The sequence below is a fragment of the Harpegnathos saltator genome, unplaced genomic scaffold, assembly GCF_003227715.2.
Source record: "Harpegnathos saltator strain DR-91 unplaced genomic scaffold, Hsal_v8.6 scaffold219, whole genome shotgun sequence".
In the NCBI taxonomy this organism is placed as follows: Eukaryota; Metazoa; Arthropoda; class Insecta; order Hymenoptera; family Formicidae; genus Harpegnathos; species Harpegnathos saltator.
In genome coordinates this window covers 1,494,749-1,521,454 of record NW_020230005.1, presented here as the reverse complement: position 1 = coordinate 1,521,454, position 26,706 = coordinate 1,494,749, and the positions used below count along the sequence as shown (strand labels likewise).

The window sequence follows — 26,706 nt, the reverse complement described above, 5'->3', positions numbered from 1 at the left end:
AATGCAGCCGTTAGTTCGGCTGGCCCATACAAAATAGATCGTTAGTGTGTCGGGCAAAAAGCCGAGAGAGAGAGAGAGAGAGAGAGGGAGAGGAGAGGTTGGACGCGAGACGTCCTTAGAACATCGGAGCGATTTAAGTATCGTTATCTTCCAGCCGTCCCCTATAATCTCAAGGGAGGATTTTCTCCTTCGGAGATCTCGCTTTCAGCAACTATTTGCTATTCACAGGAAAGACAATTTTGCCTTCGGCGAAGGGTCTACGCCGGGCATACCGGCAACGATACATCCGAGACTCCGCCTGTCGGCTTGCCTTATATTCCGTATATATCGCCCATGAGGCAACAACGTGCCTCCTGAGATCAGTATGACTGTCGGTGTGTACGGATACGACCTCAGTATGGAAATAAAGCACTTCCGAGCTCCGCGAAAAATGCATACGTTCCCCCTGGCTAACCCTTGAAACCTTCCTTCGAGATCCCTACCAATCCCTCCTCGTCACCAGCTCGTCTCGGCGAACCGGCAACACTCCACGCGATACGACGCGCGATTAAAACTACACGAAAAGAGGAAGTCGTTACGCGCCTTCCAGATCGCCCGAGCGCCGCTGAAATTCACTTCGTCTTTGTAGGCATCAACCTTTTCTCCCTGACGCAGCCGACGACGACGTTGCAATGTCTTGTGCATGTTTGGTGAATTTTAACGAATCGCACAAAGGAAGCATCAGCCCTACGATTACGACAAATGTTTGTTGTCCAATATATACCTTCCTATCCTATCCTGTCTAAACTTTTCGACGGGGAACAAGATTATTTTATCGCGAGTGATCGTCGTGTTATGCTCGTTCGACATTGACGCGCCCATTTGTTCAATTCGATTCAATTATCGACACGACAACCCGGCGCGATTGTCGAGCCGATTGGTACTTGGCCGACGCCACTCGCCGGGCGATTCAGCGCGGGCAAGCTCGCCTCTGCGGCGCGCTGCGAACGTGTGAATATTCTCATAGCTTCAGCTGTAAGTTACAAAAGAAACCTTGTGATCGTATTGTCTGCGTGATGCGAAGCACGCGCGAGCGGCAGAAAGCGAGAAAATGAAGCGAACGCACGCACGGAACGACGCGGCGCGAGCGGCGGGGAAAGAAATCCAACGGGATACCGGCCGGCGAGAATGGACTCGCGCGGAAAATCTGCGAGTAACGATCCCAGCACGAGGAACTGGAGGTGCTAACCGTCTTAACCGAAGGCGAAGCGATAGCGTTTCATTTACATAACCGTAATTCTACTTAGCGGCGGATACCTAATTCCCTCATACGTTTCCGTTTCTCCGTCGTGCCAGAATTCGCGGTATTTAGGCGACCGCCGATGTAGCCCGGTACTTTCACGAGAGAGGTACAAACACTTTCGGATGTGCAAACTTGTAATCCACCTTACGGCGGGCCAATCTCTGCAAATGGACTCGAAAACACAACGTGTTCCCGTAATATCCCGCACTCTTAACGTCAATATTTACTGTCGGCCGCGGCGTTGCGCGTCGCGGTTGTAAATAGAAAATAGAGAGAACAAAGCGGAGAGACAACGGCGCGTGTAACGCCTCGGAGGAAGAATAACGCACATTGGTGAAAGTATCGCAATTGCAGTGTTTTAATTGTCACATTCGCGGTGTGTCCGCGAGCGGTAATGATCGCGATAAATTAAATGGAGGGAACGTTACAAGGACAACACACAAGACTGAGGGCAGAGGAAAGATGGAGGAGAAATAAAAATTGAGCTCTATTTACAAAATGTCGATATATTTACATGCGGAGCGTAGATATATCAAAAGTACATACTAAGCTAATAAGTTCGTTATATCCGGCGAGTGATTGCATCGATTGCTCGTCGGATATAAGCCGGATACGCTTCCCGCGCGTAGAGCCGCGCGTACAAAATAATAAATTAAGACCCTAGAAGAAGAAGAAGAAGAAGAAGAAGAAGAAGAAGAAGAAGATGAAGAAGAGCAAGAAGAAAAAGAAGAAGAAGAAGGTGGATATGGGTTAGGAGCGAGTGGATGCGCTTTATGGCTTGGCAGAGTATCGTCGCTGCGTACTTCGTAACAATGAGCGTCTCTTAAACGTATACGCTCTACTTATTTTACGTATCTGCAATAGTGCACCGAGTTATGCATAACCGTTTGCCAGACGAAACCATAAAAATGCAAGAACTTTAAGATTATGCCACACTCGGGATTTTTAACGGCGCGCTTTCACGACACACACTCATTTTCGACTTACCCTATACCGCGCGCGCGGCTACTGCTCGCGTGTAAGAGTCGTTAATACGTGCGCCGGAAGGAAGTAATGGCTCGTCGCTCGCGTTCTCTCCCGTGGCCGATAGTATCGACGTGTTTCAAGGGTGCTCTGTATTTCCGCCGCGCGCAACCCCCGTAAGCACGCACACGCGGCCTGTACTCCTCTTTCCTTTCTTTCCTTTTCTTTTCCCCTTTTGCGCGCGCGTGTAAGCAGCGGACTAGACGTATCCGCATCCACCGATTATCTGTCACAGAGACACGCGAAATTGAGGCACGATGCGCCCGAACGCCCGCACAGAGAGACAGAGTGGAGTAGAGATAGATAGATAGGTAGAGAGAGAGAGAGAGAGAGAGAGAGAGAGAGAGAGAGAGAGAGGCACTCGCGATACGTTTCACTCAAAACGAGATTCTCATAGAAGCCGGAGACTGTCCCGCCGGGTCGTTAAACGAGGCTTTGAACTTTCACCTCGGCGAAGCTTGAAACCGCGAAAGATACGAGGACGTCGATCACGATCCCACCGGTCGGCAAACGACCCGAGCGACTTTACGCGGCTTTACGCCGCGTCGCTAGCTGTACACTCCTGCGAGAGCAGTGCCGTAACCTATTGACCTACATGAGTATTAATAAACGCGCATGATGTCTCGTACCGGTTTAACGTCTCCGCGTCATCACGCGACAGCGGCTAAAATACCGGACCTGCCACTTTCATCCGGATCGGACTAAGAGTAATCGCCGGCGCGCGATCACCGTTGGTCCGACAGGAATCTCGAGTGGCGTCGAGTAATTAGCACACAGCGATCTCTCCTCCCTCTCTCTCTCTCTCTCTCTCTCTCTCTCTTTCTCCCCCCTCTCTCTCTCTCTCTCTCTCTCTCTCTCTCTCTCTCGGGGAAAGAAGTGTCGAGAGCCGACGAGATTTCGACGGACGACGATGGGTAGTGGGATAAGCCGCTGACACGAGGACATCGGGTGAATTCGAGTGATTCGTCCTGCGTCCCTTGGTCGAGTGCCGGTAAACGTACGAGCCGATAACGGGCGAGTCGGCATTCACGAGCGTGAAGCCTGGCCGCGCGATAAAAGAGCACCGAGAGCACCGAGGGCTCGCGTCTCTCTTCCTACAATCGCGCTCGAGTACTAATCCCCCACCGAGAGAGAGAGAGAGAGAGAGAGAGAGAGAGAGAGAGAGAGAGAGAAAGAGAGAGAGAGAGAGAGAGAGAGACAGAGAGATGAAAAGTTCTCTCTTCTTGAGCGAGCGCTTCGTCTAATAACCTGTTATCGATACACCGGTCAACAGCAAGTAATTATCACTTTCGCCCGCTCGTCGGCAATAAGAGAAAAAGGATTACATAAACTTTCGTTTTCCACTCGCGCGCGCGGCTCGCGCCTTCTAATTCGAGCTTCCAGTCGATCATACTTTCGTGTAGGTGTTTCCGAAGCGTGTTACCGGAAAGTACACGGGGAAACATTTACGCCGGCCGGAACGACTTTTGGAATTCGTACGATAAAACAAGTTGCCGGAAAGTTGGAACGTTGAGTTACAAAACATTGCTTTCTAACGCATCCCGTTCATCCTTCCATGCGCGCGCGCGCGCGCGCGTGCGTTGCGACTTCTATCGAGATAAAAATCGCCTCATCCACTGAGGCGTACGGAAATATGATCAGTCGTCCTTGCGATTCGAAGGAGGAAGTCACCGAGGGACCCGCAACGCTCCGAGTAGCGATATGCAAAAAAGTATCTGCGACGTCGCGAATTCCGCGGACCAGAGGACGTTTACCGTGGGATTCTTTGTCGATCGACCGCAAGCAAAGAAAGTAAATGGCATCGCGTTAGCGGCGATATCCCCGTCGGGGACGAAAGTCGAAAACTCTCCGCGAGGAGGTGCACTCATCCGGGCGATCGGGGGACGCATCGTATTGCAAAATACTATTAAATATCTCATGAAGGCACTCTCACGATCTAAATTACGAGGATCGAGCTTTGCTTTTGCTCTGTTCGCTCTCTTCGGCGACTGGTGTCTCGCTTTTCGACACCGACCTGACCTCTTTTTTCGTTTCTTCGTACTTAGTATCGTAGAACAAAGCCACTGGCTGAATCTTCGAGTACTTGTCCTTGTCGCTGGTGACAACGCCTGCTTGGTCGCTTCGCTCTCGGCCGACGAAGTGACCTCTCACACTAGTCCCTTCCGGCAGATTGTCGAAGATCTTTTGCAACGGCTGAGACTCCGGTAGGCCTTGCAGCTGAATGGGACCGTTCTCCGGTCGCTCTATGGCGGCTATTATGTCCTGCAGCAGTCCGTTGGACAACACCTGATCGTGCCTGATGCTGCCGTCCGAGTTTTCGGTGCCCAATCCTCCGTCCGCGGGCTGTATCTGCAGCGTGTAGGTGCCTTTGGAGCCGTGAACCTCGAAATCTTCGGCATTATTGGCAGTCAATCGCTGCGCCACAGACAGCAGCTCGCTGCCCTCGCTCGACTTTAGGAATTCATTGGCGTCCACCTCGTTCAAGCCTAGACTCTTTTGTTGACCGAAGCCTTGCGCGGTCAAGCTCGCGGTGAACGCCTCGGCCGATATTCCTGGATTTTGTTGGAACGACGCCGCTAGGGGGTAAATATTGTGGGTCTGACTAGAGGGGTGCGCGGGGAGCTCGTTGGAGACGTCCGGGGTGGTCGCGTGGACGAGCTTGGAGTCGCTCGCTTCGTTGGCCGCGTCGTAAGTTACCCCCACGGGGTTGCCGTAGCTGTCCTTCAGATTGATCTTCTGCTGCTCGTTGTGCTGCAGATCCAAGGTGTTGACCGATGGTCCTCCCAGGAAGTCATCGAACGGTTTCGTAGGCAGCGAGTCGCCGTTGAAGATGGGACTCGGCTGGTCAGCGAGGTCGAACGTGCCAGCAGGTGCGCTGGAACTTTGACGGGCGAAGCCCGTCGTCGTAGGCAGCGAGTTGCTGAAGACCGGGGGGCCGGGAGCTTCGTTCACATGCCCGGCGGAATTCGCTAAGCTTTCAAAACCGAGTTGCAGCTGGCCGCTAGAATGTGCAGCCACGTGCGCAGCACGTAATCCACCAGCAGTCAGCGATAGCTCCTCGCTCGAGGGCACTTCGCCGCCCGAAGATAAGCCTCCGCTTAAGGGCGCCTCTCCGTTGGAATGCAATCCTCCGCTCGAGAGTAAACTACCGCTTAAAGGCGCCCCTCCACCCGCGTTGGACAGTCCTCCCCCGTTGGAGGGGAAGAGCGGGTGCAAGGAATTGCAGTCGTGACCGCCGCTGATTGATAAGGCCGAGTTCACTATAGGGGTGCCGTACGTCGTGGTCAGCGCGTTGCCGATGCCGCTGTAGAGATTCTGGCCGAAGCCGGAGAACGCCGAGACGTAAGAGGTGGGTGGACCGAAATTCGGCGCTCCGTACGTCAAGTGGGGCGTCGGGGTGTTGAAGTCAGTAAAGGACAATGGCGTCCCGTATTGCACGTGCGGCGCGGCAATCGGTGAGTTCAAGTTGTATCCGACGTGCGAGATACCCGACGACGACAAGGGTCCGGAGAACGAATTAGCCGAGCCCGCTGCGTAACGGAAAGGTACCGGCGCGTGATAGCTCGGCAACTGCTGTCCGAACGACGGCCCGTGCAGTTTCTGCTTCGCAAACGGCGGCACGTATCGATTGATGTTCGACAGCAGCCCCGTCGGGATGGGCTCCCGGAACTTGATGGGATCCCGAGTTCGCGGCGGTATCAGGGAACCGGGCGGAGCGGGCGGCGGCTTGAACGAAGCGTGGATCTTGTGGTGGAGATTTGGTTTATGAAGAGAAGCCCCAAACAGCCCGAACGACGAGAACACAGGTGGTGAGCCCCGTCCACCTGGCGCGATGGGATACGGTCCGTTGGCTGAATACGACGACAGAGGCGGCGCACCGTAAGAATCGAAAGGCGGGGGCGACAGCAAGGGCGCGCCCGGCGACACTCCGCCGAGCACTGTCCCGAAGCTGTTGAACGGCGCACCGTAATCGCTCGACGGCGGCAGCTGCTGCAGGGACAGGTCAAGCCCGGCATTCTGCTGCTGGAAGCCGTGATGGGGGGTGGTATCGCCCCCGACGCTGGCCGGAGCAACAGCGTGAGATCCGCCATCGGCCGGCGTCAGTTCCAGAGCGGTGTGAAGCGAAGCGGAATTGGCGTTAACCGAGCTCGAGATATGATTGAACGATGAGACGTCGGAAGTGCCAGCTGACAATGATAAACCCTGGAGGTTCGCATTCGCAGCGCCGCCTGTGGGTAACAATTCGAAACCCACGGTCTTGACGATGGACAAGGGCTCGATGTTCGGCGTGCCGTACCGCAGGCCTGCCGTCGGCTGTTGCTGCTGGTGAAGACCGGCCTGGTGATCGGAATGGCCAGCCGAAGTAGCGGCCCCCGGGCCCTGATTGTTGTGCAGAGGTTCTTGCTGCGGCAACGGCGGCGGCGGTAGCCCGTTGCTCTCCGAGGAAGCCGAGGACTGGTGCACGGACGTCTTGAGATCCTGAGCCTCGGGGTTGTGTATCGGCACGCCGTAAGAGTCGCTCGGCACGTTCAAGTTGCTCGGCACGCTCAAGGACGCGTGGGACAAGTGCGTGCCGGCGGGGGAAGACGAGCTCTCCGCGTGATTGTGCTTCGTCTCGATGGGTGGACCCCCGTACGTGTCTGTCGGTGGGCCACTTTGATTAGGGGAGCTGGCCAATCCTGCGATGGGCTGCCATCCATCGTACTTTATGTCAGGAGGTGTGGGTGGTGCTGGAACTCCTGGCGGAGGTACCGGCGGCGGAGGTTCGTATAAATCACCGGCCGGTGGACCGTATTGCGGTTGCGGCGCGGGCGCGGGCGGCGGCGGCGGACCGTACTCGTCATTGGGCAGAGGATTAAACTGAATAGCTAATTTCGGAGGCGGTGGACCGTAAGTCTCGAGCGATATAGGGATAGGTGGCCCGTGGCCCGGCTTGGACGGCCCGTGCTGACTCGTGGCTGACGGCGCTATATATTGCTGACTCGATGTGCCGTGCAACTTCAATGGTGGAACGTACTGAGGTTTCGGCAATCTGAACGGCGGGAACGAAGCCGACGGCGGCGTAAAGTGTTGCTTCGGCGGTCCGTAATGAAGTTTCGGCGGGCCGTAGCTAGGCTTCGGAAAGAGGGAAGTCGATAGCGAAGCGAAACTTTGCTTCAGCGCCGGCCCATATTGCGGCTTGATACTCCGCAGAGGCGGCGGCAGCGGCGGCGGCGGCGGCGGCGGCGGCGGCGGCAGACCATACGAGACGGCCGGCAGTCCGAACACAGGCGGCGGCAATTCCGCCGGTGGCGGCGGATAAACGGCCGTCGCTCCGAGGTTACCGACCAATTCCGGAGGCCCGTACACTGGCGCCGGGCCGTTGAAGCTGGGCCCCGATGGCAGCCCGTAGTCCTCGGACGGAGAAGCGAAAGTATTGCTTATTCTATCGTCGGCTTTGGCCTTGCCAGGTTTCTCTTCTTCCTTCGCTAACGGTACCTGCGAGGTCGCAACTTTGTTGACTACCGCCTGTACGTGGTGTCCAATCAGCAGGACGCAGAACAGCACGAATAGCATCTAAAAGCAGAACGGTACGGCTACAATCGGAGAAAGTGCCTTCTCCTCGCGGCGCGGCGCGGCGCGGCGTCCGCGATTAATTTCGATTTTTCTGCCCGATCTCCCCCGTGCCGAATGTCGCGTCTGCGACTCCGATGCAGTTTCGCGGCAGAATGTTAATTTGTACGAAGACGACAATCATGCCTTACGCTCTTGCGGAAGATGCCGGGCGGACTTTAATCGTTGCCAATTACAAATTACCATAAAATACTGTGTTATTTCGTTTGCACCATAAAACCGCCGCAACGTCACATAAATATTGTTCATGATTTTTGCATAGCTTCTGCCTCTCGCATTTAAATACTGAATATGTAGATATGCGCATGGAGTGAGAGAACGTTAAGGATTTAATGCAACGAGCATCGCGATGCATACAAATCGAACCGTTACCGATTTGCTGCTGCGCATTTGTTTAATATCGAACGAAACGTTACTCTCGCAACTTTGCGCTCGCGTCGAGTCGTCTCGTCGCGTCGTTGCGTCGCGTCGGTTTCTTCGGATTCGGATCGCTGGCGGGGCGGCGATACAATATTGCAAGATTATTATCCGTTTCTTTGTGTGTAAACGTTATCGCCGAAAATGAAGCGAAAATAATTGCACCCTTCAAACACACGGAGCCGTTCTCGAGCGGGCATCTGAAAACGTCGTGCTACGCGTGCTCTAATTAGTTCGCCGTGCGCTTAAGAATAGTTTCGCAGCGCGCGCGCGCGCGCGCGCGCGCCGAGATCACCCATGCCGCTCGTTATTGTGTAGCGACCATATCGGAGGCACCGCGTGAGAAGCACCGCGCGCTGCTCGCCTAAGCCGCGGAGGTCTTAACGTATGTGAAAATTATGTAAAGCTACGTTTACACATTCTGGGGATTAAAGAGGCGCGTACGAGTGAGTAATTACGTCAATTGTAAGCGGGGTGTTGCGTGAAAGCGAGTTGCGAAAAATAAGCGGGTGAGATCCCTTTTGGGATGCTAATTTTGCCCATTTAAGCGGGTCTTGATTAATCATCGCTTTCGGCACGCGGAGCTACCGTGTGTGTGTGTGTGTGTGTGTGTGTGTGTATGTCTTTCGCCACTCGCGTGATCGTGAAAAAGGAAGCGCGCGTAATACATGCGTAATTTCGCAAGATGACGTCTCGATCGCCGCGACTATCTACTTGATCGGTCGCGATTGTTCAAATCAGCAGCCAGGTGCTGCTCTTTCCGTGACACACAAAAGTGGAAATTGCTGCGAAGCGCGCCAAATTCGTTTGAGCGCTCATTTCGTAATGCGCGTCCGTTGCAAAAGAAACTATTATTCATGCTAGGAAGACGTTTCCTCCTTTTGGCTGTATCGCTTCTACATCGTCGCCGCGTTGGCAAATAATGCAAACAATTGTAATAGACCTTTGACGTTTCTCTCTTCCTTATAATTTCAATTCTCTGTTTCATCGACAGAAATGCACGTATCCACTGGATTTATCCAGGATATCTCGGCGAGTTTTTTCTTCTACTAAAATGCTAATAAACGATAATCAATTCCAATGAGGTATCGTTGCGTTTTCTACGGAGACATCAAAAGAGACAAAGTGATGAGAGCGTACAAGCGCGCACCGTCTGTCAATGTCGGCAAGAAACCATCGGCTGACTTCTTCTCTTAAGTAGCACGATGGCCGAGATGCAAGGCTAACATAATCGGCCGTACTTTCTCCAAAGACCACGGGAAACGTTCGCAACCTGACAACCCATCGCGATAATTGCGACTTCAAGTAATTACGTCTTTAAAGACACCTTTCTGCTTCTGCTACCTCATTGATATTTAATTATTCACACACCCACAAAGCGCGGTTATTAAGAGAACTCGACTTTCGGAGCAGTTCGCGAATGAGAGAAACTACGAGGAAGTGTATTTCTTTCCATCCCGGCAGCGTTCACGGCCAGCGCCAGCTTTATCCTCGCAATTTGGTTAACGATTCTCCCCCCCCCCTCCTCCCCCCTCCCCCTCACTCTCTGTCTGTCGTCAGAGACACACGCGAGCAATTTTCGACACAGGCGATTTACACGGCCCGTACGACCCATCGAGTTTCTAACGTGCGTAATTCTGCGGAGATACGCGCAAAGAGGCAGAATTGATTTAATCGGCGACATTACGGCGAACTAATTTCTCGAGAGTGCATAATCGTCCGTAACACATATCTATCGTATAAATCGTATTCATCACTTTCTGATAACGGAGAGAGTTGCACCAGTCAGTGCAGATGGAGAGTCACACCGGCAATTGTACACGCGAGATTGGATCGTGCACTTGTGCGAATCTGCATCGAGTCGCGATCATCCGCCGATCATCGCGAACGCGAGCTACGTATGCATTATGAAGCAAAAGGCCGATCCGAGCCGATCCGAGCCGATGGCAGAAGAAACGACGCTCACTCACGTGCCATTTTCTTTTGTAGCCGCGGATAACCGCGTTCTTATGCACCTGCATAATGCGAATACACTTTTTACCGCCCGCACGGAAGTGCGCGTGCGGACTCTCGTTTTCGCGCCACGTATCGTCCGCCACGCGGGTTTGGCGATCCACATTTTCAGCCGATTATAAGGTCACTTTTATCTTCGAACGTCTGCCCTGCTGAATCTTCCTGCGCTTTTCTTTTTCCCTCCCTTGTGTACAGAGAGAGAGAGAGAGAGAGAGAGAGAGTGTGTCCTGCGGTTCGCGTTCGTTCAGATGTCGTGAAAAGAATTCGTTCGGCGAACTCGCTCGTATCAGGAGGATCGATTCGTCAGGCACAGTACCCGGATTAGTCGCCGTTATCAGAGCCGGCGTGATAAGAAACCGGCAATTACTTAATCTCTGCTTGGGAATCGTCGCGGTGCAATTATCGATAATGCATACGCCCAAGACCCCTATCGTGCACTCCTTTCATAATGCATGCGCCCCTTATTAGTACGGAAATTTATTCACATCGAGGGTGTAACGTTATTTCAGTCGCGGGGATTACTTGTGCGCGCGCACCATGGTGTTTCGTTCTTTCGCTGCCGGACCGCAGGTCCGCAGCGATACCTGGCCGTTGTACCTGGAGAAGCGTCTCAAGTCAGAACAAACGCGAAGCGTTCCCTTCGCTCGCGGGCATCAAAAATCGCGAGTGCTTGCACACATCAACGATATTCGATAACGACACGCTCGAATTGAACAGAACTGAAACCTCATCCCACGGCAGAAAGCAGACGCACGCGGCAATCGCGCGACTCGCTGACAACCTACCTTGAATTTAACCATGACACACGCGCGCATAAACCGTAAGTCTTGGCACTACACACAAATTATCCGACACTCGGTGAGTCTCGTCCGCTCTCGACCTCGCCCCCGTCTACCTTTCGTCACCGCACTTTAAAGGAAGTCGCGTCTACCCCGAGCTCGTCGTATGCGATTTAACGGTGGCTTGTCGTGCCACACGTCGCGCACATCATACTGCCACTCGTCAGCCCGCAGCCTCTTTGACGGCTGAGCACCGCGACTCGCCGGTACTAACACAAAAAATGTTCAGTCTCGTATGAAGCCTCCGCTTATATAGACTCCGAGGAGGGCTACCAGCCGGAGAAGTCGTCGACTGAGGTGCCGGGTGAATCGTGGAAAGGAGACCCGGGAAAAGGAGAGAGTGAGCGCGCGTGTCTAAGGGTACCGGTGACAGGAGAGAGAGAGAGAGAGAGAGAGAGAGAGAGAGAGAGAGAGAGAGAGAGAGAGAGAGAGAGAAGGCGCGCACAGTGCGCGCAGAAAGAGAGAGAGAGAGAGAGAGAGAGAAAGGCGACAGAGGCGCGCAAGGAGAGGACGAGAGCGCGAGAGAAGAGGGAGCCTTCCTCACACGTCGTGTAAAAATTCTCTTTGTGGAGAAAGTAGGCTAGCCCTGCCTCTGTCTCGCCGAAGAAGAGCTCGAAGATGCGCCGTCGCGCGCGGACTCCCCGGTCCCCGATGACTACGGCGCGTCCGTCGCGTGAAACCGGTTGTAAATCCTTCCGCGGTGCACGCAGGAGGCGTGCTCGGCCGGATCGATCAGCCTCCGAATACATCAGGCGACGAGGACCGATGTCGAATCATTGACTGTGTGTACTTTGCAGATGGGTAGCGTCTCGATCGCACCGCGAGAGCAAGGATCGAAGAAGTGATCGCACGTGATCGTGATTTGTGTTGAGAAGAGAACTCGACGGCGAAACTTACGGCGAAAACTCGTCACGTATTTCTCAAGCGTACGGGACACTCGCGACTTCGACACTTCGACAGGACCCGCTTGGCCAAAAACGGCTGGGGGTCTTGGCGCGCGGAGTATCTCGGATTCATTATGATCTTTATGCGCGTCCCAAGTGTCCGCCGGCGCCTGTCTCAAGGATTGGCCAAGAATCAATGATGCATCATTCAGCCGCGGAGGATGCGCGCCGGCAGTATTGCGTCGCGCGTACGCATGAGAAATCTTACGTAACGCGGGAAGCAATAATCCGCGTTGCAGTGAGACAGAGAGAGAGAGAGAGAGAGAGAGAGAGTGAGAAGGAGGGAGGGCGGGAGGGAAGGGGCAGAAAATTGTGGATTGGCGCAATCTTCGGCCGTACCGATTAATTATCGCGATGCAGCAGGAACAGGCAGAAATATAAGACGTAAACGATATCTCAGCGCGGTCTCGCCGCACGTAGAAGTGCGGCAGGATGCGCCGCGGCGCATACATTACAACCGCTAATTTATTTCTATTGATTTCTCAAGACTCGCGACGGCGGGCCGATAAAATCGATGCGATACCCTCGGCCGTATTCCCTCGCGCCGTGTCTCGTACCGTCGAACGCCATCCGGAGATCTTTGAACTTTTAATCACGTCCCGGAGTTTTCTCTGACGCGCGGCAAAAAGACGGGAAGCGGCAGTTTCCGTACGTGCGCATACCGGATGCAGCGACGCATACACGTACACGTACACGTACACACACACACACACACACACACACGTCCGTCCCCATTGAGATCCATTACGTTGTCATCAATAATTCAGGGGGAAAAGTGCCGGCCCTCATGGTCTGGCTTTGCTTGTCCGTCGACAGTACTACCTAACGCTGATGCTGTTACCGCCGCAAAAACCTCGAAATAACGAGAGAGAGAGAGAGAGAGAGAGAGAGAGAGAGAGCCGCAAACAAAATTGTTTCGTTCCGAAAGTCCGCGCGGCGCGCACGAGAGAGTGGTGAAGGCTGCTAGTTGCGGTGCGCGCTAGAATTAATTGTCCAACGACACCGTTCGTCGAAATTTTTTTCCCACTCTGCTTTATTCAGCGATCTCCGCGCGCTTTCCAAACGCGCCACGCGTCCAAACGACCGCCAATTGTCATCGTCATCGCACGAATGCGCGTGCCCGTAATTTTCGTACGTCATTCGAACGTGTTTATTACTGTATTACCCGATTACTACGATCGTAACGGCGCGTGTATCGCGACGTGTTCATCGACACCCTCTTCACTCGCTACGTTGCATCCACTTTAATGCGATACATTTCGAGAGAGGATTCGGCTATATTATTAAATTTACGATACTAATTACGCGGCGCGAAGTCTACCATAGATCACGTCCCGGTTACGCGCCGGTGGGGATTTATAGATCCAATCTATACGTGCCGCGGGCGCCATATAAAATTTCATATCTTCGCTTCCCAATTGTTCGATCGAGGATGATTATTTCGCGAGATATCCTAGCCAGCATGGATTCACTACCTGTTGTAGCTGAATCAGCACGGACGTTCCGTGCGCGACGATACGTTCGTTCGATTCTCCGGGAAACCATAACTTACGGCAACGCGATGTCGGGAGAAATTGGATCTGTTAGCTTTGTGTGTTTAATTTCATCTCTTACGTAGGCGGACGTGCGTCGTCTGACATTTATGTCATAAATAATATGCATGCTCGCGATAAATTTTCTAATCCGATTAAACTATCGAACTTATATTATGAAAGTTACGGTTTCATACAGCAGCCGTTCCCTCGATATCAGCTCGAGAACGTTTCATTAAAGAAGCGCGGTATATTCGCAAAATTATGCGATGGATTTAAAGTTGTAGCAAAAATTACGTACGGACGTTCTCCGAATTTCACGCTAATTAGCGTTGCAAATTAAAAGATGGAAGCGAAAGGAAAAACAAAAAGAGAAAGAGGTTGCAAACTCCACCTCGTTGTAGATAACGCTTAGCGCTAATCTGAGAATCCACTCTACATTTTCATATCGTGCAGTTAACCATGAAAGGGAAGCTATCAGTTGCGGCAGGATCCACGGTCAAGGTGAACGCACGGCGGACATTAAAGTTTTAGGGTCACGTCGAGTGGAATGCGCGCAGGTGCGGCAGCATCTTGTATCGCCAGGCAGAACTTTCTTCTTTCTTTCGCTTGAGGTCAGCGCGGTGACACGCGCTGAGAGAAATCAACGAACCAGACATTTGTCTAGCACGCGCGCGCGCGTAACATTTCTAAAATACGGATGCTTTTGTGGTAAGCTTCTTCTTTTATCACCTCCCGAGCCACGTCACGTACTACCGTAGAAGTAAAAGTGTACTTTCCTCGTGATACACACCGACAGGCATCATTGATGAGGAATGTCGGTAGGAGGAAAACCTCAAAACTCCAAGATAGTACTTCCGGCACGACCCATACTGATAAATATCTCGCGAGTTACAGCTCTCTTTCTCTCTCTCTCTCTCTCTCTCTCTCTCTCTCTCTCTCTCTCTCTCTCTCTCGTGTGGTACAAGGAATATGTGTTCTCCTTCGCACACGCGCACTCGCGACTGGAGAAATTATCGAGTATCTTCGTTGAAGGAAGAAATTCGAAATGGCTTTGGTCGATTTGACCGTTACCCTCCGATCGTTACCCGCTCCGCTCTATTTCCAATTTGCATTCACAACAGAGACGCGTGAGAATTGACGATAAGTAAAGTGATGTAATAATAGCTCGCAATGGCTACATGATAAAGAGCCGTGTAATGTGCTCGGTGCAGGAGTAGTACGTAACAAGATACATAGACTCCTCCTGCGCCGCATTGGGTATTCTAGCATCCCAACGTGCACTTCATATATTAAGGGTTAATACCCATGGGCGAATGGCAACAATATCGGAAAATCTGGTAAGTGCCGATCTGCGCGATTTATCAGCCCCAGTTGGCTTGTCACACCTGATCTCCTGCTAAATCGTCCGCGTATCGGGCAATCGGCATGCACCACAGCTGGCTCGATTTACAGGCAGAAGTGGCTCTGGTAAATTAATATTTAGTGCATATTTAGGCCGACGAATATCGAGTAAATTGCGCGTCAACAACAATGATGAAAATTGCCGATCTTTCAACGACACATCACCCAGAAAAAAGTAATCTTAGAACAAGCGTCTAAATTTTTAGAGGATTTTTTTATTCTTATATATGGTCTCAAGAGGATTCCTCTGAGTTTGAGAGGAAAATATTATAAACACATTTATTCTTAAAGTTGGAGGGATTATATGTTATATGTATATAATGTAAATCTTATTGATTTTAATATAAATTTCCTCTTATGCACAAATTATTTGATCTTTCTTCGAGAGGATTATTATTTATTCTTACTGTACTTTATTCTTACTGGTTACACTAGTTAATTTGAAAAAATTATAGCGAAAAGTAATATATATATATATATATATATAGATGTACTTTTGGTTCCAGTTCCACAATAAGTAGGCACGAATGAAATAACATCATCATAACAAATAAATTTCCAGTAAGTTTTGTTGTAGGCTTCATAACAAACTGCAACGTTTATCATAACCAATTATATGAAACATAGTTAAAAGAAAGAATATGTTATTCAACTTCTTGCAATTGATTATAAACTGTATTTGATCAAATGGATAAATTATCGCTTCGTTATCGCAACACATTATAACTATGTATATATATATATATATATATGTTAGGGCAACACACAACCTTTTTTAAAACACCTTTTTTAAAAAACGTTCCAAATATTTTGACTTATAAGCATATGATTCATGTCTGGAGATAGAGCATGACTGAACAAAAGAAGTCGACGTTCAAATTAACATATTTCTCTTCGTATAAGAGGAAAATTAATTGATATAAGAGGAAATTCTCTTGAAATAAGAGCAAAACAGTTAGAATGGTATTTAATAAATTTTAGATAAATGGTTCACTTTAGTCACTTTATCGAAGGAGGAATTCCTTCTCGGTAAAAGGCTTCGCTCAGAATATGAGGGGAAAAATTACTTTACAAATAAAATATTTTTTTTTATTTATATTGCATTTATATTATTTATATTGCAGAACGTAATCATGAATAATCCAAATTATAAGTAGAGATTAATTATCGAAGATTAAGGATCGATACCTTTAAGAGGAGAAATGTAAAACGCGCGCATGCGCGCAGTTTCTCGTCTCGTTGAGAAGAGAACACAAAGAGACACATGTGCACAGCCGTTTGAAACAAACTTATTTGCATATATGCGTAACGGTCTTTTCATTGAATCGACAGATGACTTCTTTTTCCAATTGACGGGCCGGCTTGACAAATTTCACTTACATAATTAAGGACGTCTTTCAATGCAAAAATGCATGACCCTCCGTTCGTACGATACGTAGATGTCATTTCACCAATGACACTTATTGCATCGTGATGAACGTTTTCACTAATACATAGTAATCGCGACGAATCGACACCAATTTTCTACACGCATCTCCTCTGACGAAAACCAGCATTTATTCAAGCGCAATGCTACAAAGCATGTCTCAATACACTCAATACACCGCGCACTTGCGCCAACCGTGTTTTCAACATCGTTGTAAAATCGAAGACGGCGCTTTTAACAGCCGCGCGTCAAACCAAACCGAATTCGATAAAAATCGATAGTCATGCAAATGTCCGTAAAGCAAATGTATAATCAGAGAGTGGTCGAAAAGTCGCGACAAATGAGAGCGTGTATGTATGTGTGTGCTGCTTTATGAACGGACGGCGAATACGAAATAGGATCGAAGAAACGATTGCGCTCCTATGACGAAGGGGAAAAAAATACGTCGGCCTGTGCGAATATTTTCCTGCCGTAAATCCGTCGTCGTAAAAAGGAACGAGCGAATTTTACTTAATACGGTCGCTTCCGTAACTGGGCGGTGAAACGAAACGCGCTCGCGAATATCACAATGCAACGCTGAGAATTCGGTGCTTCAGGTGCCTGCCGTTTCTCTTTCTTTCTCTCTCTCTCTCTCTCTCTCTCTCTCTCTCTCTCTCTCTCTCTTGCTTACACTGATCTCCGTGTGTAAGCCTGACAAATACTACAAAGTCGCTCGTGCTCGTACGGATGATTCATTCGCGACGTATTTCGTCCGCATCCCCGCGAGAGCAAAATTTGCGAAGTAGAAACTGTCTCGCTTCACGCAATCGCCGCAATTATAATTCAAAAAGACACGGCGCATTAGAAATACCGATGAGCAACGCTGACCGCGCGCGTGAAGCATGGATCGAATAGCGAGTTCATTGGAAACTGCGAGAGAAGGTGGCCGATCTTAAGAAGAAATCGAAAATTTTCCATCGCGTAAAAAGTTCCGACCAATTTCTCACGGCATGTCGTAATTACATTTTTCCTTACAAAGTTATCCCACCGAATCGATGACTGGGAGCTCACCTTTGCGCCGCGTTCCCGACTCTTTTTCTGTCCCCTCGCCGTCGTCAACGGTATATCAGGTAATGACGCGGGCGCGAAATTGGTTTGATGTCGGCCATTATCGGAGAAAGTTTACAGCGTTCGTGTTTTACCGGAGTTTATCATCTCAGTTTCTCCCCCTCCTACGACTATCACCGTCTACTCGCCTCGATTCAGGTAGTCGCGAATTAGGATACTCCTACGCGCCGAAATGTTCCTCGGCCATCAAAATTTATCTACACTCCGGCTTGCCGCGCGTAGTTTCTCGCAAAAAAAGAAAAAAAAGAAAGAGGAAAAAAGTCATAACGTTTCGGTGCCTCGACTTGTGCATTCTGAAATTTAATTATTCCCACGAGGGGTGAAACGTATTCCACTGCAAACCCGATTAACGAGAAGGGTTTAAGACCACTTACTTTGCCAGGAAATAACACGTCTCATCAAGATAAAAATAATCTCCTCAATTTATCAGTCGCAACGTGGTTGCGCTCGATCCTTATCCCGGCGATCCTCGTATCCGATAAATCCCGAGCATCTCATCGGTCGATACGATCTTACGGTGCATAACAATCGGCTGGCATAATTCTGAAGTGTGTCGTGACGGGACGTTGCAATTTACTTGTGTGCGCAGTTGATAGACGCGCTGGCGCGGCTTAACAACTGATAAGATGCACGAGAGAAAGCGCCGAAATTTAGATACGCTTTTTTTTACGGCCGCTTATCGGCCAAATTTAACCGTGGCCGCAACAAATTTTTCGTCCCTTTCCAGTTTCCGATTTTAGATAGGAGCGAGCAATCAGTCAGAGGAGGTCAGGTTTGCAGATAACCCACGTTGTTAAAATCGATCAGTCATTAAAGCTTCATACGACAAAGTAGGCCACTGCAGAGGAAGCCGCTCTATATCGGAGTCGTCGGTGCGTGCGAGAAACCTATTTGTTTATTTTACGCATTATAATAGCGTCCGACGGGAATGCACGAATCGGTCGTCTCTCGTGCTGTTAACCGATAGCAAAGCTCGTACCGCCGCTTGTTGAGAACGAGTCTGTAATCAGGTTTCGGCTAACTTTGCCTCCACCTATCAGAACCTCATTCTTCTGATTACGGGTATCGCGAAAATCGTCGTTTCCAGCGAACTCGCCAAGCAGAATCGCGTTCATTATTCCCCCCTCGACCCTGGTAATCGAGTGTCGCATGAAAACGCTGCATTCTCGGCTCGTGCAAATAAAAATGCCGATTGTGTTCGGGTACATACGAGCTTCGCATTAAGCGAATTCGTACACTCGATCGCTCCGCGCAAAATACCGACATCGCGGGCGACTCGTTCTACACAACCATACGCGGATGTTTCCAAGTGCCATTTTTATGTAACACTTTGCACACGATCGATGCACGTACGCAAGATCTCTTAGCACAGAATCAAGTCTCCGAGCTGTTGTACACTGAAAAGCAAAATGCTTTCGACAGTTTTTTTTTTTTTTTTTTTATAAACGTTAGTAACCGTAGTTTAGTTGTAAAATTTGAGAATCACTTGCGCGCGCGCGAGAGAGAGAGAGAGAGAGACCCGCGATCTTTTGGTTTGTGCAGTTCGGTTAAGCAGTGATTTTCAATTACCAATGTCATTAGAAAAGAAAAAAAAAAAAACTGTCGAAACCGTTTTGTTTTCCAGTGTGCAATGTTGCGTGGACTCTCCCCGAATACTTGTGCAATGTGTAATTCTATAAACTGTGTCGCGATTGACGCGAATTTTATCTCTCGGCATTTCTCACACAGTGACTTTACCATCTCCAATTTCCATCGGAAGATCGTGATGGAGGATATTTCGCAAGCCTGTTCGCGCCAGTTGAAGAAAAGTTTACCTTCGGTTCATTTACAATTCCAGCGCAGACACATTTTTGCCTAACCACGGAGCAAAACCGACTAGGTGGGAACAAACGGATGCTAAATATCACTCTCACTTAAACGCAGAAACCACAGAGGAATTATCGCGATTACTATGTTAACCGCTTTTACAATCCGTCTCCTCAACGCCTGCCACGGCGACGTAATGTACGCGTCATGTAATGGCTGGTAGTTACAGGACAGAAGTGTAACACCGCCTCGGCCTGTTACTCGCGTCATTTACATCAGCGATGTCGAGAGTAAAAGTTCGCCTACGAATGTCAGACTACGAGCTGGCGTACACGCCGTCCCGAAAATCACGTGTCATCGGATGCACCGACACCGGCGCGGATATGCGTGTCGCGTCGCGTACTTCTTATCCGGATGGCAGCAGTGGGTCAGATCCTTAATCGGATGTGCATACGAAACGCACAGAATCGGAATCTGCAATTTAAACGTAGCACGTCAGAGTTTTCACCCGGATGAATCACCAAGTGAAATCATGTACTACCTCCGCGTTCCGACGGCGCGACACGGCGTACTTAGGGACACCAAAAATACGTGTAACATATGAAAATCCCGCTCTCGCTTCTTCCATCCGCGTTGACCTCGAATCAACTTGGAGAAGATGCGTCCGAGAGAGAGAGAGAGAGAGAGAGAGAGAGAGAGAGAGAGAGAGAGAGAGTGAGAGAGAGGGGGGAAGGAGAGAAAAGTAACTACGGAGAGCGAGCACATATCCGATGCAGATTCTTTCGTCAAAAAAATCCTCGAAGGGAAGGAGTCTGCGAGGAAAAGAATGGATTAATTTCTCGACTAATAACATTCCTTCGCGTCGGAAGATTAAGGAGACTTGAAAATGTCCAACGTGTAGACGCTGGAGCGGACGAGTTAATTGGCGAGACGAGTGTGCCTCAAATTCACTCTCGTCAGAAGGCCATCGGATGCCTGCCGTGTATCTCAGAAGACATTCCCTCAAAAATTCCTTCATTTCCGAGGAATCTCTATAAAATTCCGAAGGTGGCTCGACGCGACGCAAGTATCGGTGAAGCTTATCCGCCACGCTCTTCCTATATCTCCGCGAGACGACCATTCGCAGCGGGTCATTAACATACATTCCTGTGGGTAGGCTTCATCTTCAGGGCCGCCGGGATCGTGGCGCACTTTCTCCAGAGACTGAATTTCGAGCGTGGGATACGCCGACCACACTTTGAAGCCGCGTCTTCGCGGTGTTGAAGCGCACCGCGCCACTACTAAATACTATTAATCTTCCTGGATCGCGCATCAACCGCGGATTTCGTTTCTCACATTGTGATACGCTTCAAAGATATGGAAATGGGATTTCGCGAGAATACGGCGGAAACAATACGAAGAATGTAAAGCGGTTTGGATAATTTACTGCCCCGCTTGTATATTTCGCGAGTCGCGAGAACAGTCGACGGTAGGCGCGTGAAAATTGATTTATCATCATGTACAGGATGTAGCAGCAACATGCAGGTCAGTATGACGGGTTGCTTGCCCCTATTCGGACGATAATGCAGAGGTTGCCGAAAAAGTCACTCGTTGACTTTGTTGATAATGATATTTGCAGTGTTCCCAGTTATGACAAATGCAACTAACTTTGCACCGTGATCGTTATGACAGTTTATCGACCGTTTACCGACACGAGTCGAGCTTCATTGCATTAAAAAAGATGTTTAAGAAATAAAACTGAGAAATAAGTATTACGGAATTAAGCAGAATAAATAAGAGTGATATTTAAAGAGATAAATAATGCAACATATTTCCTGGTTTCACATAATTGCTTTCTTACGTTGAAAAGTTCGATAGCAATTGGAGATTAGAAGGGATATACAGAAATATTTAAAAGTCTTATATACTATATTTCACCCATGTTTCTATCGTTTCTGCAAAAGTGTGAATGGACTAGAGACGACGCGCAGTATAAATATTGGTTGCAACTTAATCGACCGCAACTATCAAGCTGCAAAAAGTTTCTAAGAACAGGTCTTTGAACAGGACTTGGAAAAAAAAGAATTGCTTCCAATAGTAAAGTTCGATAAGTTCGATATGAAACACATTTCATCATACTTAACGTTTACGCGAAGAGAGACAAAGTCACATTACGAGCGATGGAAACCACACAAGCACATCTCACACGTCCACCAAGAAGCAAAAGGCTACGTGACACAACAGCATTAAGCTGAAGAGGCCGTCAGAGTCTCGTGAAAGCGTCCTTGTCGCATGAACTTGCGCGGCGCCTGTTATGCATCATGCCTGGCCATTATTAGCCAAGTGAGGCAATGATGTGTCACTCGTCAATGAACGCTACGTTGCAATTGCTAGGATCGTCTTAACGCGATACCTTACTTATTAAGTTAAAACTATAGTAAACCTTATTCCCACTCGTGCACCTCTGCTCAAGTTGCGTAAGATAGCAAGTGTTTTCTCTCTGTCGCACCTTCTCGCGTCTATTATCAAATGAGAAGTAAGCCACAGTCTCTTTGCCTTGCACTACGTCAATAACGGTAAATTTTCTCTGCGTTTTGTGCCACATGTCCTTAGAGGGCTAGCCCTGGGACTGCGAAATCGCTTCTCTCTCTCTCTATACTTCTCTCTGTCTCTAGTCGGCAATTAGCAATTTACGGACATAGCTAGTTCGATACCAGCCTTCGGCGTCCTCCGCGTCGTAAAACAACCTCGCCATCATACCATGCGACCCTGGACGATAACGCGAGTGGCGTCAACGATCCTCAAAGCCCATGGCAATATTCCCTAACTGACCGTAACTATCGGCAAGAAGCATCGTTGCATAAGTCTTTCGTAGAAGCAAGCCGTAACGAGAAATCTAGAAGGCCCGTGCAAAGAAGGGCGCGACTTCCGTCAAGGTGTGGGCAGGGACGATGGGAGCGAGATACGTCGTCGGCTTGTCGACTCGTCGCGCGGGCCGATCCGCCGTGCCAAGTGGAAAAAGAAGCGCGAGTCAGGCCGCGAGAGTGCGGTTGCACTTTCTAAAGCGGGTGCGCGTGGTAAATCTCTGATCGGTAAATCGCCGAGCGATTACGAGGCGTGGAAGCCGTCGCGGCGAGCTCGCGGCGCGCTGCGTGCAGGAGGCGATTCGTTCCGGTCGGTAGGCGAAGGCGCCGGAGTACTGTAGTAGTAGTAGTAGTAGTAGTAGTAGTAGTAGTAGTAGTAGTAGAGCAGTAGTAGTAGTAGTAACAGTTCCCTTCTCCGGAAAATCCGGTCGCCCGACAATTGCAACCTCTCGTCGCGGGAAGGAAACCCCTGAACGAGGAGGCAAGAACGCGAGCGAGAGAGACCGAGTGAGAAGCGAGGAGGAGGGTCGAGAGACAGAACCCGAGAAGACTACTTGTTTCGATACCGCAAACCTTCACCTTCTCCAAGGTGCACTTGAGACCAACTGCGTTAATTCGGAGTATAAATTAGTTTGCCGCGCGTAGCACTGGAAATTATGTCGTTTCACCGTCGCACGCACACACACACACACACACACACACGCATAGAGGCGTGTTAGTTACCGTTTCGCTCGCAAGTAAAGAGAAATGGAATGGGGTGAAAGAAAAGTGTCATCTACTTGATAATAACATGTGATTTCGCTGTCGCGTCGTGCGAGATCGACCGGGACGGTGGCTGGTGAATGCCTGGCGAGTATTAACGTTTCATCACAAACAACTGAAACGCTGCTTTAAACTGCTCAAGCTGTGCGAATCAAGTTACGCGATTAATCATTGCGAGCTAGATGGTGGGAATATCATGTAAATAAATGGAAATTGGCCGACACGCGACTGTAATTGCATAGCGCGAGTCTGCGAGATTTGATTGCGGATTTGGTGAAATTATTATTGAGACGCAGGAATATTTAACGAAATGCCGGGATCGCAGCAGCTGGTAATAAGTAATGGCTCTGATAGATCTTGCACATCACACAAACACACACGAGACGCGTCTCGTCGGCGTGCCGGCGATAAAAATGCACACGTAAAACATACACACGCAACATCATTGGCGAATCCGGTTATCTTGTAATACGAGTACTCGTCACGAAAAGGAAATGCCGGCGAACGAGAAGGCGGAAGGGGTGGACGGAAGAATGGGTAGTCACCTCGATAAGAGAAACCTGCAGGTTCGTCCTCCTAGTCGCAAACTTGTTTGAATGCATTGCTTCCGAATGCAAATTGCAATTTGTCGCTGACGAGAAGAGAAACGGAAGTAACCCGGTGACGCAAAGACGACGAGCGTTTCTTTGCGCAGTTTATAGCGTTCATTAGAAGCGTTCGAGATTGTACAACTTAATTTTATCGTCGGTCGTTTGATCACGGTCAGCGACGTCGATCGCAGTTTAACGTTCATTCGTTGTCGAGTCTTCTGCACGGACAACGGAGAAAGGACGGAGAAAACCTTTCCTTTAAACTTTTTTTTTAAACGGAAATCCTCCCTCGTCTCGCCTTGCCGATCTTGCTTTGGGCGAAAGTAAGTTCAGCAAGATTATATTTCACTGAATGCTACTTGTCGAGTCGCGAATTATATACACGTATACATGTCATTTTGATATCGTAAACATAATTGATTGAATTGAAATATTCATGCATCGTAAACAGCGGCCAGCCGCGAAAGGAAGCTCCGTAGAAATTGGAACGCAAAGTGCGGAGGTAAGGCGAGGAGAAAGAGAGAGAGAGAGAGAGAGATGAGCAACCATCTGGATAAGAAAAACCTTCACTCTCGCCCTGAGGGAAATACTTGCTCCTTCCCTTCTCGGCTGTGTCGACGTTCTTCAATGCATTGATTCCGACTGCATATCTCGACTTACCGTCAATGAAGCGCGAAACGAGGCTACTTTGTCCATTCAGAGGACCGATTTTTATTTTATTCTCAAGGCAGACATAATTATTATTACGTTACTTTTAGGGTTGGGAAGTAATTCGTTACTTGTAACGAAGTTACAGTTACAGTTATTTTTTTTTTGGTAACTATAACTTAACTTCGTTCCATTTCTTCCATCTGTAACTGTAACTTGACTTAGTTTGATTGACTAGTAACTAATTTAATAGTTATTTTAATAGTTACTTTATATATTTCAAACTTAAGTTTCTGGCAGATCAGCATGATAACGCGACGCTTGATATTGAATAAACATACAGTTATTCTGGTTGCCTTTTGGAAAACGCGCTATTGCATCATCTATCTTTATCGTTCATTAGATGTAAAACAAGGATAAAGTAACACAATAGCGCTGACAGTTTCCTCTTCGGACGCAACCTATATTTCTTTCAAAAAATTGTACGCTTATTGGACATTTCCGTCGCGCGTCGCCAGTCCTAATTTGTTAACATAATCTGCGTTCAGCGTGAAGTGCGCTGCATGGCTTCGGTTATATAAAAAATTCAAGCAATGGATAAAACATCTCAATCTTCGGAGAAGGATTGTAAAATGCCATGGCCAGCATATGCAGAAATATTCGAGTTCAGCAGAAATTTAGAAACGAGAACAACTGGGCATCTGTCTGCAAAATGTGCGCTGGCAAAAAAGTTACTTATGCAAGTAGAACTTCAACTGCAAATATAAGAAAAGCATATGAGTATAAGTGTTTACTTATGAAACATCAATATAATTTTTAGTGAAGAAATCTAATTTTTGATGTTAAGATTATTTTTAGTATTTTTATTATTTATTATCCTCATTAAATTCATTCACTTTCTTATAATTGTTATTAATAGCCTTAAAGAATAAATATGAATTGCTTATTTAAATTAATGAATCTAACTTGTGAAAATTACAAATCTAATTTGTATAATATGAGGAATATAATAATCAACAAATTACTATTATATATAATTGAAGGAATTTATACAATTACGAAACTTAAAATAATAGCACAATTATTGTAAAAAGAGCTATTTAGAAAGTAACAATTCGTTACTCTCAAAATATAGCTTTCTAAATAGCTATAACTGTAACATGTTAATTTTGAAAGTCAGTAACTCCTGGCTGCAACCAGTTACTTTTTCAGTGAAAAAAACTGTAACTGTAACTAGATGTTTTTATAAAGTAACTTTCCCAACTCTGGTTATTTAGCATTTATTGCAAAACTGCTTTCTCTCAGGAAGACATGTAATCAAATTAGAGTTTCAGGTATACGATATGATCCTTAAAATTCCATGTGACTTCTCCTTAAGATTCTGCCTTAATCAACGCTGAAGATCAATTTAAATCGTGAGAAAATAGAAAATCCGAAACCTCTCCCATCCATCCGGCATTTCGAAAGGGCGGACGTAGCGTCGAGAGATATCTATCGCGCAATTTCGACGATGAAATCAGCGTTGCGCGTGAGCCAACGAACACACGCGTAACTTATTAGCGCGCGTGATGCGCGCATACGCGTCCGTACACATTAGAGTCGCGCGTAGTACATTAGAATAACTGGCGCACCCATGGAATTTGCTATCAGAGAGATTCTGTCGATCGATGACAGAAGCGCGCTTGTCGAACTTTCGTTTCGACTAGTTCTCCCCCTCGTTGAATCGGCAATATCTTCCTGAATTATACGACTGTGCATTGCTATGCATTCTGCACGATCGTTGATGCAACGCCAGTTGATGCGGCGAATGTGCACGGGAGAAGGCGCGTAGGACGTATATTTCGCGCTCGCGATTGAATCGTCTCGTTGACGCGAAATAATAAGGCCCCGGCGGTTCTGAATTTTCTGCGGAATTACGGAGCGCCGCGTATTGTCACAAATCCCGGCGCGGATACACGATATGGATATCGGGGATTATTTCGGACTTATTGCGTAATGGATCGCGTAATGGATGAAATTACGAAGACACGTGTCCGCGTGACACAATTATTTCGTAAACGTCAACGTTCCCATGCTGTTAGCTGCCAGAGAGGACCGTTCCTTATTTGTATTTCCAGGGCTACATTCGTACGCTGTGCGTACGTTTGAATGCCAGATTGTTGAGCAATAGAAAGTATGTACATGACGGTATTAAATCGTAATCGGATCCGTAGTAGCAGCGACTTTCGAGCGGAACACGGACGCAAAAGGGGAAATAGACGAGTGCGATTACATCACGCTGTATAATTGTCACACGTGTCAGTGAATAACGCGACTGAAAGGAGAGTCCGTCCTAATGAAATAATGGTCGATGCTTGGGATTGGTCGGTGACGTCGTGGCGATACGCTTTCGAAATATCATTCCGTCAAACGTCTACGATCACACCCCTCGAAGAGAGCACTTTGCGCGAAATATTA

At 48.6% G+C, this 26,706-nt stretch overlaps 2 protein-coding genes across 2 annotated transcripts in view; both read right to left on the bottom strand.

Moving 5' to 3' along the window:
• The window catches only part of LOC105192550 (nucleolysin TIAR-like), a 99,345-nt gene that overhangs the window by 51,878 nt on the left and 20,761 nt on the right, over positions 1 to 26,706 (bottom strand). The window lies entirely within an intron of this gene.
• LOC112588447 (trithorax group protein osa) lies at positions 1,051 to 11,554 on the bottom strand. The gene is made up of 2 exons (XM_025298460.1): positions 11,134 to 11,554; positions 1,051 to 7,861 (listed from the first exon to the last, which is right to left on the bottom strand). The coding sequence occupies exons 1-2, from the start codon at positions 11,161 to 11,163 to the stop codon at positions 4,247 to 4,249; spliced, it is 3,645 nt and encodes a 1,214-aa protein (XP_025154245.1). The 5' UTR covers positions 11,164 to 11,554; the 3' UTR covers positions 1,051 to 4,246.